This window comes from Gekko japonicus, unplaced genomic scaffold, assembly GCF_001447785.1.
Source record: "Gekko japonicus isolate JY-2015 unplaced genomic scaffold, Gekko_japonicus_V1.1 scaffold1292, whole genome shotgun sequence".
NCBI lineage: Eukaryota > Metazoa > Chordata > Lepidosauria > Squamata > Gekkonidae > Gekko > Gekko japonicus.
In genome coordinates, this window is record NW_015165277.1 from 122,212 (window position 1) to 135,844 (window position 13,633).

Consider the following 13,633-nt stretch of genomic DNA (forward strand, 5'->3'; position numbering starts at 1 on the left):
CCTGCTGGCTGCTCCAGAGGTCTGCCACAAAGTGCACAGTTCTGCCTTGTGCTCTGGAGGGATGAGCCTTGACCATTGCCACTGCAACTGGCAAAAGGCTACATCATCCACAGCAATCATCTCACTGATGAGGTGAGTGACTGCTTTCTGGGCCCTCTGCATAGCCCTTTTGACCTCTTGGAGGGTGGCCCACCTTGATATGCCACCCACAGAAGCCAGAGTTCAGGGAGCCTTTCTTGAAGGGGGCTCCACTTCTCCCTGCTGAGAAGGAGTGGGACTCTTCTATCTCTGCTGGCCACCACTCTTTTCCCTTAGCTGCAACATAGTTGGGTGCACCCTTTGCAGGTGCCTGCAGAGAATGAAAGAGGATGAGGATTTATGCCCCTCTTGGCATGGGTGTTACAAACCTGGCAGTCTTCCACACAGGGGTTACTGGGGAGTGTGTGGAAATATTTCCAAACTGCGGGCTTCCCCCCACTCTCTGAATCACAGAGTCCTCCTCTGCAAAGAGTGTTAGCAATTGTTGGTGTCTCTGGTTAGCAATTGCTGGAGTGCTAACAACTCTTTTCTGTCTGTGGAGAGCCCCAGGAACAGATATGAGGAAGGAGGCTCTGAGAACCCTGGTGGTGATACCCTGCTAGGACCGGGCTCCAGTGGCATGGCAGGATGGTTTTGGTGCCCCAGGGATGGGGGTCTGTGGTATGCAGGGGGTGGAGGACTTCTTTCCCACATGATGAACACCCTTTGCACCCACTTTCACTCTTATGGCACACAGAGATGTTCACACTCAGGAGGAATGGGAAGGTATAAATGTGGGAGACCTTTTTGGGGGGCACATAGCTGGGACTCCAAAAATGTAATCTGCTCCCAACTCGGAGAGATTGTAGAGGAGCAGGAGGCAGGGTGAGATTCTCTGTGTGTATGGTGTGTGTAGCTTGCAGGGGGTCCATTCTATAAACCTCTGAACCTGTGCCTGACATTTCCCTCAAAAGCACTTTACTGGGTGCATCTTTTTGGGGAGGGCATAATCAGGCCCATAGCTACAGTGGGGCAGTTTTGGCCCCGACCCCCTGACTTTCGACCAAGCCCCCCCCCCAAATTCCTTTTGGACCAGACCCCCTGACTTTCTGGTAAGATGCTGTGGCCACCATGAACTCCCCCATGCTGCTGTGGCTGCCGCTTCTCCTTGCCTTCCCCTGTGCCACACTTTTCTCCCCTGAGCCACACTAATCAAGTTAAATTACATTTAATTGAATTAGCCAGTGCCCTAGTGCCCCCCAACTTAGAAATTCCTGGCTACGGGCCTGGGCATAATTCAAACCCTCTAACCTGCACATAACTTGGAGAGAATATAGAGGAGCATCAGAAGGTGGTCCCCTCCAGGTTTGGTACCTCTAGGTTGCACAAGGTCCATTCTATACTCTCCTGAACTTTCTGAACCTGTGCTCGTCATTTCTGCCATTTCCCCAGAAAGCACTTTCCTGGGGGCACCTTCTTTGGGGGATGTAACTCAGACCCTGTAAATCCAATCCTCACCAGAGTTGAAGGGCAGTTAGAAGAGTCAGCCTGAGATTCCCTGCAAGTTTGGTGTCTCTAGCAGGCTGGGGAGGGAGGTCTTCTACCATGTCACAAACCTCACAAGCCAAACCAGTTTGGCACCAAAAAGTTCATGACAGATTGTGGTTTGTGAACCAGGCATACCATGAACAACGAACCAAAGTGCATTTTCCTGGTTCGTGCTCATTCCTAGTGACCAGTGTGCATCTAGCAGCTCTGCTTTAGGGTTGCCAGCTCAGTTGTTCTAGCCTGCCACCAGTATCACAAACAATTGTTTGACTAGCTCTGAGAATGCAGTAATACGGGAAGCTCTCCCAGTGATCCAGCAGTATGTCAGTGCAATATTCAAAGGCATAGGAGTCTTACTGGAACAAAAGTGCTGGCAATCTGTCTTGCTTTCAGAACTCAGCAACATGGAGGGAAGGGCTTTTTGGGTGTAGAATTCTCCTAATCCGATATAACCCATTCGGCCTGAGTAAGATGGGGGATGATCACTAATTCAGTACAAGGGTTGTGGGAATGAATAGGAGCAGGTGGTAGTAATGAACACCCTGGATGAAGCAGATGGATGCTGCATGGGGTAATGCCAATAAAAATGGTTGGTGTGTAGAGCAAGCCAATCAGCATGAGCAGCTCATCTGAAGTGACTGATGTTACAAAACTTCAATGTACAATGCAATAAGGGCTACAACTGAACTGTACCTCCTTGCCTTAGAAAAGACATGGTAAATCTCCCATTATTTAAATGTTTATCAGGGAAAAAATGGGTCAAGATCATTTATTACCAATATTGATGGTAGGTCAAAGGGCTATATAGGAAAAAAATAGATCAAACACTACAAAGACCTTGCTGAAAAAACAGTCAGGGGTGAGGATATGGGGTTTGCCAGGGGGAGGAAAAGAGGAAATAATGTGAGGAGGGGGATCCAAGGGAAAGTGAGGTCCCCCCCCCGCAAGTCCTTGCAGGTCCTCTCCCCTACATAACTGGGCCTGGAAGCCAGCACCACAGGACTTGGCCTAGCATGGTAGCTAGCACTGCACAACTGGGTCATAGTTTTCCCTTGTAGAGACTGCCAAGGGAGAGGGAAGGAGGGAAAGCAGAAGAGGGGGGGGGGTAAAGGTAGGTTGGCTGTTGAATGGGAAGGAGAGAAGGAAGCTGGAAAAGGAGAGGCTAAGGGGACTTTGAGGGGAGTGAAAGAGGAAATGGCAAGTCTTTGTGGGTCCCCCATTTGTATATGTCATAATTTCACGTAAAAGGAGATATGGTAGTTATTTGTTTTTTTAAAAAGACCTTTCTTGAATGACCATACTGTCTTTTTCATTGACTATGGAAATATGCAAATTATGACAGATGTTAGGTTGGTGTTTTTCAAAGAGCATTAATCTAGTTTGACAGGCAGAAACCAGTATCACAATCCAGCATGTCAGTTAAGAAAAATACAGCACAGAACTGCCGAATCTGTTACAAAAATCTGTGTTAATACTAGTTTATGCCAAGCCTGGCTGAAGAATTTTGCTTTCCCCCCTTTTGCACCTTGTAAATTCTATACAGGCAGGCAGGCAGGCTGGCTGGCTAACAGACAGACATATATAGATCTAGAATCTGTGCATATATGAACAGTGTATTTTTATCAGTGAATAACAGCAGCAAGTAATATAAGAAAATCTGCAGAAAGGATTACTCATGATGATACAGAACAAAACATGAATATTCAGAAACATGTATTTTTTTAAAAAAACAATAGACCAATTTACCAACATTAGATAAAATGCAGTTCTAAGGAACTTTTTGGTGTTAATTATGAAGGCTGTGAGCTAATGCAATGATGCTTATGATTAACTGAATCCTGAGGAACTTTGATTCCAGGGCAAGATATAGGTGGTGGTGATGATGATTATAGGTAGACAGACAGTCATATACCCTGGAATCAAAGTTTTGTTCTGTATCATAAGAAATCCTTTCTGTTCTTTTCTGGAAGTTTTCTTATGTTACTTGCTGCTGTTATTCACTGATGAAAATACACGGCTCGTATATGCACAGATTCTAGATCTGTGACTAACAATGGTTTCCCCTTGCTCTGCAGCCATTCCCCTGAAGCTCTTTCAGTTTGATTATTGCCTGCCTCCAATTCTTCTGAAACCCAAACAAACCCTATTAGTTAGGAGCTTGGATGATACGTTGGCTCAGTCTACCACGAGGAGCATATGTCTGTGTGCGTTGGGGGGGGGGGGCTGTGTTTCACCTCCTTCCCAGCCAAGCATGATGTTTCCATCTTTGATACCAATAGGCATAGTAACATATGGATGGATGGGGCCAAATCCAGTGCATATAGGCTCAGTATACACAGTTTAATTCCAACAATTAATGTAGCATTTCAACTGCAAATACAGAGTCTATGCATGTTGGATTTGGCAAATATTTTGTCTCTACATGAACACTTGCTGGCATCAGAGACAGAGCCCCAAGTGTGGGCTGAGCAGAATAGTAAGTAACACCCCCACATACGCATTCCTCACCTCACATGGAGCCAGTATTTCAACACATTTTCTCCAAGGGCTTCTTGGAGAAAATAGCTTCATAATAAACAAAAATGTTACCGGTGCTTTGAGCTCTGACATTTTTCTTCATGAAACCACAGATAGAATGATCCTCCTGCAAGCCCACTACATTCCTTCATTCCCTCTCTGCTAGACTAATAATGCATTATTTTCAATTGGTGATTGATAGGGATGTATAGAGCTTCTCTGAGGAATTTAACTGGCTGCAGAATTCTTGCTTCAGTATTCCTTAGATACTTTTGTCTGCAGAAGAACATACAATTTTGCTTTGTATTTCCCTTCAGGTGAAACTCTGTGGCAACTCTACCCACCAGTGCATGGGGCAAAAAGAACTTAATGTGTTCCACAAATATTCCAGCTGATACAGCACAGATCTGGGAATGCTAAACTATGTATTGTTTTACATGTGTAACATTTTCTTTTCAGTATGGAATAATTAAACATAGCTGTATGTTTAGTGGCTCAATGTAAGCAATAGGCCAGCCTAAGTGACACCATGCCAGCTTCACCATGACCCAATGTGGAGAACCTCGTGAAACACATTCTGCCACTGAATAGTGTTGATGGTAGGAGAGGAGAAAACTGGAGAGCTGCACTTCCTTTCTTTGAAGAACAAACCTATAATATTTGTGAGCCAAATATATAGAAGAAGGACAACACTGTACCTTACAAACTTCACTCCATAGGCCTGGTCCATGAGCATTGACAGCTCGAACTTTAAATATATATTCTGTATTAGGTAACAGATTACGTATCTCCAGATTCTGTTGTCGAATCCCTGTTATTACTTCTATTAGCTTGGTCCGGACCAGGTTGTCAGCTGCCGTTTCAAACACTTCATAGTAAGCAATCTCAAAGCTGTCTACCTCTTCTTTAGGACATGTCCAGAAAATCTAGAGAGTACAGAGATATGCACCATGGAACATATTTTCATTCTGTATTTTAATTTAAGGGATATCACAGAATTTTAATGTATATCACACACAATTAGGGATTTGATTTCTAATTGTCAGTCAATAAAACTGATACTTTAAAAAAATCTGCTTTGTGTCATATCTTCCAGTTCAGTGCTCATCATATTCTATGATTAATAAAGGACATTAGAGATTTCCCCAAATAATGTAGGTACATACCTACAGACCCATTCAGAAAACAAATGGGATACTATACTGTGACACAATGAGACAATACCAATACAAATAGCTTATCACACAGTAGAAACCTTCCTACTTTACAAACTGCATGACTGAATGAATCCTCATATAAAATCTTCTGGACACACGCACAAAATCATACGTAAAAGAAAATATGGTTGCGGTCAGACATGCTGTTTGGCGTGGTCGGGAAGTGCTCCTTTTTCATCCGTTGGTTTTTGGAATGGAGTTGCTTGATCAGACATGTAATTTCACTTCATGATCAGCCTGTCACTGCGTGATCAGATAGCATGGATGGGGGGGGGTTGCCTGCTTTTGCGCATGCGCATAAACAACAGTACAATTTTTTGCACATGCACTTTCCAACTTCCTGGATTCGATTCTCTGCTTCGACCACTCGCCAATCCTTCCACAAAGCACTGTGATTCCCTTGGTTCACAGTGAGCTGTGGTTGCCTTTTGGTCACTCCCTTTGCTGCCTGCTTTCAAAGCTGGGCTAGAGTTGGGGACGATTATGTGGTTATGTGCATATCACTAAGCAAGCAAAAAAATTGGCACCCAGTCAGGATGATGGTCTGAGAGTATGCTTGAGTGATCAGACTAGGGAAACTCCATCTGTGGCCCACTGACAAGCGTTAGAACCGGAGTTTCCCAGGTGTCTTTACTCCATTTCAGGGGCGGACCAGAATGGGGTGCCAACATCTGTGGAACCTTTCACAGATGTTGCTGTCTCAACATGCACATTAGATCCATCAGGCATCGGCTTCGAAGTCGGATCTAAAGGCACGTCTGACCACAGCCTGTATATCCTAGCTTTCTCCAGGATACATTGGCTTTCTGTGCATTGGATCTTTTTTATTCCTGTCACAGGAGCTCGACGATGACCCTTCATTATCTTCGTCGCTCAAGCTCCCAATGCCTCCAAGCTCAGCCATGTTGCCTTACCCCCTCTCTTTCTTTAAGGAGTGTGTTGGCCTCAGACACTTGGACGGGGGAGGGAGGTTACATCACCATCCCCTTACACCCGTCCCTGCTGGATGTAGCTCTCTCTCTCTCTGTACTGCCTCGCATCCAGGAGTCATCCCTGGCCTCCTCCTTTCCCTCCCTTATATCCCCCCCACCTGGTTCACAGCAGGCCCCGCTTTTCCCCGGGCAGCCTTCCTCCCCTGGCCCCACCCCCCTACAAAGCTGAAGACGCGGCTCCCCAGGCATGGTTCCTCTGTCTCCCATCCCTTCCGCTCTCGGTCGTCGTGCTTGGCTGCGGGGGCGGGCCTGGCACAGCCGTCTCATCCTTAGCACGCTGCAGCATGCCTGCTGTCTGCTCTGGGGCCTGGCAGAGCCTGGGAGCCGGTCCCAACTCTCTCCCGGCAGGTTCCGGAGGCGGCGTCACCAACGCCCCTCCTGCTGGCCCCGGCACCTTTTGTAAGCGGGGGTAATGAGGATGACGTCTCCACCCGTCCTGCAGCCCCTGCTTCACCTGTGTCTCATCTGGCCATCTGGGTAAGTGGTTGCGGAGCCGTGGTCCATCGTCCCGGCTCTGTGGGGGGGCTTGGCTTCTCCTGCCTTTGGGGATTGGAAGTCCCGTCCTCGAGACAATTCCATGAGGAAACATTCAAACATGTAATTTCCCATCCCTTCTGTGAAGTAATTTAGTCCAGAAACACTTTTTGTACCACAAAACGTATGTGTGGAAATGGGCCTAAGAGATTAATTCGAGATGTTCAGGTTTGCCTAAACATACACTCCCTAGTTAAATCCTGGGTATAAGCTTTCATGTTCATGCACACTTCTTCGGGTACATTGAAACAGAATTCCTCAAGCCTTGGGTGCATTTACGCAAGCTAAGTTACTCAGTTCTTGCTTATACCCAGCATTACATTTTGTGTATTTTAATTTGTGATTTGTGCTGGTCATTGACCATATTAATAAACTAACACTTTGTTGGTCTTAAAGGTGTCACTGGACTCCAACTTAGTTCTCACATCTGTTTGCTATTCACAGGTCTTACCAACTGCTTTAATCCAATCTTAACTATACTTATTGCCCAGTTACTTATGCATCTAGACTCTAACTAGCCCTTCCTGGCAACTAAACCCCACTTCCTGGAAACTAATCTCTACCTGCATGTAAGGCTTGAGGAAGTCTGTTTCAAATCAATGTATCTGAAGAAGTGTGCATACACATGAAAACTTATTCCCAGAATTAAACTCTGCTGGTCTTAAAGGTGCCACTGGACTCAAACTTTGTCCTATTGCTTCAGACCAACACGGCTACCCACCTGAATCTATACACTCCCTAGGTTAGGGAAATTGTACACACAAGGAAACCCTAACTTAAGTCTTTTCTTAATGAAGGGAACTCTCTCCAGCATACACACATATTTATTTATTTATTTATTATTCACATTTCTATCCCGCCCTCCCCGGAGGCTCAGAGTGGCTTACAGGGCATAATGCCAGATAAAACAGTAAAACAATACAAAATATTAAGTTACAACCCTATTAAAACAGATTTTGATGCTCCTCTCAGCAAAATTTCCAATCTCCTAAAATTCCTAAAAACAAGATGGCTATCCCTGACCGTCCCATTCTTGCCCAACAATGCAGCGACTGGATATGCATGCCCCATCCTGATATCCGAATATGGGGGATAGATGGTACTAGTGCGGTCGTAGTGCACTAGTGGTGGCGGCTCCTATTCAAAAGCCTGGCGGAAGAGCTCCATCTTGCAGGCCCTGCGGAACTGTGCCAGGTCCCGCAGAGCCCTGATCTCCTCTGGGAGCTCATTCCACCAGATAGGAGCCGCCACCAAAAACTATGGCTTGCCCAAGGTCATCCAGCAGCTGCAAGTGGAGGAGTGGGGAATCAACCCTGGTTCTCCCAGATTAGAGTCTCCACACTTAACCACTACATCAAACTGGCTCTCATGCCATGCAAGTGGCACAACAGGAAACACTTAGCATCAGATAACAAAAATGAATGACTTTTTTGTACAGAAATGGTTTTCAAAATGGCATTCAGAGATGTTTGCAGTGGCAATCTTTTTTCACTGTGTACAGTGTGCTCAGTCACCATCTTAAATGCAAAAAAAAACAGGGAGAATAATTATTGGTTGACTTTTACTGTAGATGCCCTTAAGTTGGCAGACCTAGTTGTGAGGCTCTGGATGGCACTAGTACACAGATGCAGATATGGACATGGTTTAATAGAGTTTGTACCCTGCCTGCACTCACATACAGTGCCAGAGAGGCTAACAGGGGACAGCACTGTTCTTTGTGGAGAAAGGGGAGGGAGACAGGCTGGCTCAAAGGTTGGCTTAAACAACAGATTTGCCTATTACTATCTTCAGATAGAAAGGTGCCACTAGACTCTAACTTTGTTCTATCTTCTAAACTGCACATCTTGCTTTGCCCAAATCCTAACACTCTGGGGAAGAGAAATGACTAGATGGGCATCTTGCTCAGGATCTGCATGGTGCCTGGGGCTCTTTATGGGCACTGAACCCCCTTTCCTTTGCTCTAAAGGTGGGATGGGAACTTACAATGGCCAAGCTGAATGTCCTTGTGCTGATACAGCACTGCAGGGGCCAATCAGTGCACACCTAGTCAACTACACCAATGATACCCAGCTACATCAGTCACTGCATCAGCTCGCTCATTGCTTCCTCTTGCACTACATAAACTGCCAGCAGTGTAGGAGGAGGCAACCGGCGAGCTGTCACTAGTCACTGTTGTCACTGAGCCAAGTGGCCACTTTGCCACTTGGAGAGCTCCTGAGGCTTGGGTTTGCTTGCTCCTAGCTACCAGTTGCCTTCCAAGGCAGCCTTTCCATGAAAGTTAAACAGCTAGTCATAATAACCCTACAGGAACAGACCAGTGGGCCATGTAATCTTGCATCCTGTTTCACACATCAGCCAACTAGTAGTCCACCTCTACCTTACTCTGATTAGTGATTATTTAAGTTAGTGGTGAATTCCCTCTCAAGAAATGTGAGTCAAAAGGATGTTTTGCATTCAAGCCACAACTGTTTCTTGGTCTTGGGCAAATCACTGGTCTCCATCTAATCCATTTTACTTTTCAATGCAGTGGCCAGCCAAATGTTCTTTAAACATTACATGTGGGGCAAGAGGGTAATAGCATTCCCCTGCCATTTGTCACCAGCATCCAGTGTTTAGAGGTTCCTTGCTACTGAATCTCTCCACACTTGGGACAGAGGTAACAGTGACATATCACATAAACCTAATCCATCCATAAAAAATAAGAGCACCCTCTTATTCCCATGCTACTCAGGCACTATAAGAATAGGTTGCCAACATCCATGTGGGACCTAGAGTTCTCATGGAATTACAACTACAGAGAACACTTCTCCTGGAGAAAGTGGCAGCTTTGGAGAATCTATGGCATCACATCTCTGCTGAGCCCCTCCCTTCTCCAAACTCTGCCCTTCCCAGGCTCTCCCCCCCAATCTCCAAAAATTTCCCAAACTAGAGTTAACAACTCTGTATGAAAAATATTGATATTAACCTTGTCCCCAAGAAAAATCATGTTTCTGGCATTTGTAACCACATTTCTGGAACTGTGTCCTACTAGGAAAAACCAAAAGAGAAAGGAGACTGGGACTGCAAAGCATGCGTGCATGCCACTTCCCCCTAAGGATTTTCCAGTATCAGCAGGACTGAGCTATCTAAGAATTCTGTCAATTATTATGATCAAGGTGCAAGAAACATTTAGTCCTTACCTTGGCAGCAGTTGGGTATACAACTGTTTGATAAATAACAACAAGGCCAGGGACTGTAGTTGATTCTTCAAGTGATTCTGGACTAAAATATGAACTTTCGTTTTGGTAGTTTCTTTCATTTTTTGAACTATCTAAAGATGCATCCCAAAAAGCATACAATCCACGATCTCTAAAATTAGGAGGAGGCGATGATTTGGGTCTTTCAACTTCTACCGGATTCTCTTCACTCTGTGAAGTTAGTGTTGATAAAGACTGACTTCTTGTTGCCGTTGATACAGATTGGCTTTGGGTTGGTGTTAATGGCTTCTGAATGTGTGTGCTGGAAATATACCTTGGAATCATTATGTCAGAAGAGCAAGGGTAAGGGCGTTTGGTTGATTTATCAGCTGCCATTTTCCTTTTAATGGATGGGAAAATGGTTTGAAAAGTTTCTGCAAGTTCTTCAAAGTTGACTTTAAGATGTTTAATAGGATCTTCTTTGAGACATGGGCTTGGTTGGTAAACATTTTCAAGTATGTCTTCTATTTCATTTATCAAGCAATTTGAGGACTGAAGGAATGCTATTTGACTGCTTTCTTTCAAAGCTTCCTTAGAATACTGCATGAGGCTGTCCATCTGGGCAATTCTTTTGGTTGTGTATTCTGCATATTCTACAAGTTTCCTCTGTTTTTGAATCTCAAGGTTTTCTACTGCTTCCATCATCTCTTTCTCTCGTTCATTAATTATGTTCCGTAACCTGAAGAAACCATCCCTGATCTCCTTTCTTTTTGCTTCTTTGTAGGACTTAAAATTGTTTTTTAATACAAGGATTTCCATTAGATCATTATCTATTACATAGCGGACTGCAACACAAAGATAAAGATAATAATTATATCTCTCTGATTTTGAAACAATCTGTTTATTCACAAAACATATAAGACTTCTAAACTGACACAGGGTTCAACTTAAGTTGACTTCAGTCAGAGCACCTGTAGAGATCCTGAATTCCAGAGCAACAAATTCCAACTGAAGGTGCAACATCACTAGTAATTTCAAGGACATGTATTCTGTACAGGCACAAAGAAGAAAAAAGGGGAAAAGGTTCTGAATTCTAGGTTCTGAATTTTAGGTTCTGAATTCTGTACAGGCACGACATTTGCCATTATCAATAGAATATACATGCTCTGCCAGCTATTCTGGGGAGTGGGAAAAAACCCCAACCAACAAACAGAACACCTACCTCAAAGCAAGATTTTTTTGTTGCTTTGGACTACATATGATGTTACATCTATACATCAGCCAGACATGAACATTTGTATTTTGCAAATAAAAACCTAAATGCATGTTTAAATGAATGCCTGAGTATAAATACCATTGTAACTAAATGAGTAGCACTGTTAGCATATTTGACTTTTGTCAACATTAACTTCTCCCAACAACTCCAAAAGTGTGCATGGAGGATGATATTGGGCAAAGAATTTTGATTTCCCCCCCCCAATTGGAAAGGTACCGCACATATGTTCAGACAACTGACTTAGACTGTGCAGTACAGAGAAAGGAAGGTGGTTACCCACTCTTAATTCCACAGATTCAAGATGTATAATGACTCTATTCTAAGAATCACAGGAGGGGAGAGGATCACAGCAAGGTACAAAGGCCTGTTTATATCTTCAAGATTCAATGGCTAAAAAGTAGTAGATTTGTTCAACTGAGATTTTGTTGTGGCTGTTTTATTGGCAAATTTATTTAAATGTTTCTGCCCTACATTTATATCATTTCAGGTCCCAGCGTGGCTTATAATCAAGATGACAGTGTTCCTAGAGATTACAAGTATCCCCAAAAATAATCACATATGGTCTGAAACTTAAATTGACCCTGTGTTTCACATAGATTCCAAAGACATTCCTCTCAGTCTTGAGATCCATCTGCACTCAGCTGCACACGAGGACTTCAGGTGCATGCATGAGGGACCAGATCCATAGATGTGAAAGAGAATATATTCATGGATCACACTTCTCTGGACCGAGGTGGTGTTTTAGACAAAAACAGTAAATACATTAAAAGCAACAGTGCTGACAATAGATATGAATTGCACTTCTTTTGTTTTTGATCCAAGTATTTGGGGGAGGGGATCCCATTAATTCAAATAGGAGGCAATTTGTTTTACTAAGAATCTAGGAATTCTAATCTGCAATTCAGTTGTGGAGATATTAGTGATATTAAAGCCATGCTCAGACCAAAACTCAGGGTTAGGTGGTTTGTGGAAGACAATCTTCCAACTGTGTCCCAAGTGTTTTTCTTGGAGGTAAATTTCATAGATTTCTAGATCATTTAAAGCCTGGACTCTTCCTGGAAGCTAAAATGACTAAACTAAAGCTATCATACTTTGGTCACATTGTGAGAAGACAAGAGTCAGTAGAAAAGACAATAATGCTAGAAAAGTTGAAGCAGCAGGAAAAGAGGAAGACCTAACATCAGATGGATTGATTAAATCAAGGAAGTCACAGTGCTCAGTTTTCAAGACCTGAGAATGGTTAACGATAGTACATTTTGGAGAACATTAATTCATGAAGTCACATAAGTCAGAAGTGACATTGCAGTACTTAAGACACAGAGGTTCCATAGCTCTACTTAGATACATTGAGTAAAGCCATGTACCCACTGGGATTTTCAGTCCCTCTCCTCCAATAGCAGTTCTCTATGCCTTCCAATAGTTTGTTCCTGAAGCCACTCGAGAGGTTCATCTGAAATAGCATAAGCATTGCAGTCAAAAATGAAAATCAGAAAAAATCCTCAAGTATATGCAGGTAACACACAGGTTCAGATGTCCAGTTGTGTGTAAAATGAAAGCATGTGGTGATGAGCAGAATCATGCCCCTGACCCCGTACTCAGTCGTCATGTAGAAGGAGGAGGAGGAGGAGGAGAGAAGAGAAGAGATTGGATTGGATTGATACCCTGCCCTTCACTCGGAGTCTCAGAGTGGCTTACAAACTCCTTTCCCTTCCCCTTCCCACAACAGACACCCTGTGAGGTAGGTGGGGCTGAGAGAGCTCTTTCAAGAACTGCTCTTTCAAGAACAGCTCTGACAGAACTATGGCTTGCTGAAGGTCATCCAGCAGCTGCAAATAGACCTGGTTCTCCCAGATTAGAGTCCATGCACTTAACCACTACACCAAACTGTATTCAGCAAAAGGTATGAATGGCATCCTACTTTATGTACTGTACACCCTAATTATATCCAATTGGGATGCTAGGTTTTGCATTGTTCCTAGTTACAAGGAAGAGATTATGCACATACAATTACATGCACAAGTGCTCTGCCACCCAGCACCAAAATAATAACATGGGTGAGGCATTTAATTTTCTTAATCTATGTGAAAACACGATGGGTGGGGGGACATATAAAAATGAATGAAGCCTTTGGGATACATCTGAAATTCCCACTGCTGCCAATGCATAGTTTTAGGAAATAAGAAGGAAGAACATGACTCTGAAAGATGCTGGCTGAGTATCACCTCCTCCAAACTGTGCTGCTTCTTTCCTATGGTTGCATTAAAGCCCTCTAATAGTATTCTCTCTAACAGCAGATAGGAGACCTTGTGCCCATCTGAGGTCACTGAGAGAAATTACAGCTGCTGGCCAATTGAG

General features: G+C 43.9%; 1 protein-coding gene across 1 annotated transcript in view; it reads right to left on the reverse strand.

Annotated features, from left to right (window-relative positions):
* The window catches only part of TRIM42 (tripartite motif containing 42), a 67,956-nt gene that overhangs the window by 4,162 nt on the left and 50,161 nt on the right, over positions 1–13,633 (reverse strand). The window contains exons 7-8 of the mRNA XM_015410273.1: positions 10,006–10,847; positions 4,782–5,009 (exon numbers count right to left, since the gene is read on the reverse strand). Coding sequence (XP_015265759.1) covers positions 4,782–5,009; positions 10,006–10,847 — 1,070 coding nt within the window. The remainder of the gene's footprint in view (positions 1–4,781; positions 5,010–10,005; positions 10,848–13,633) is intronic.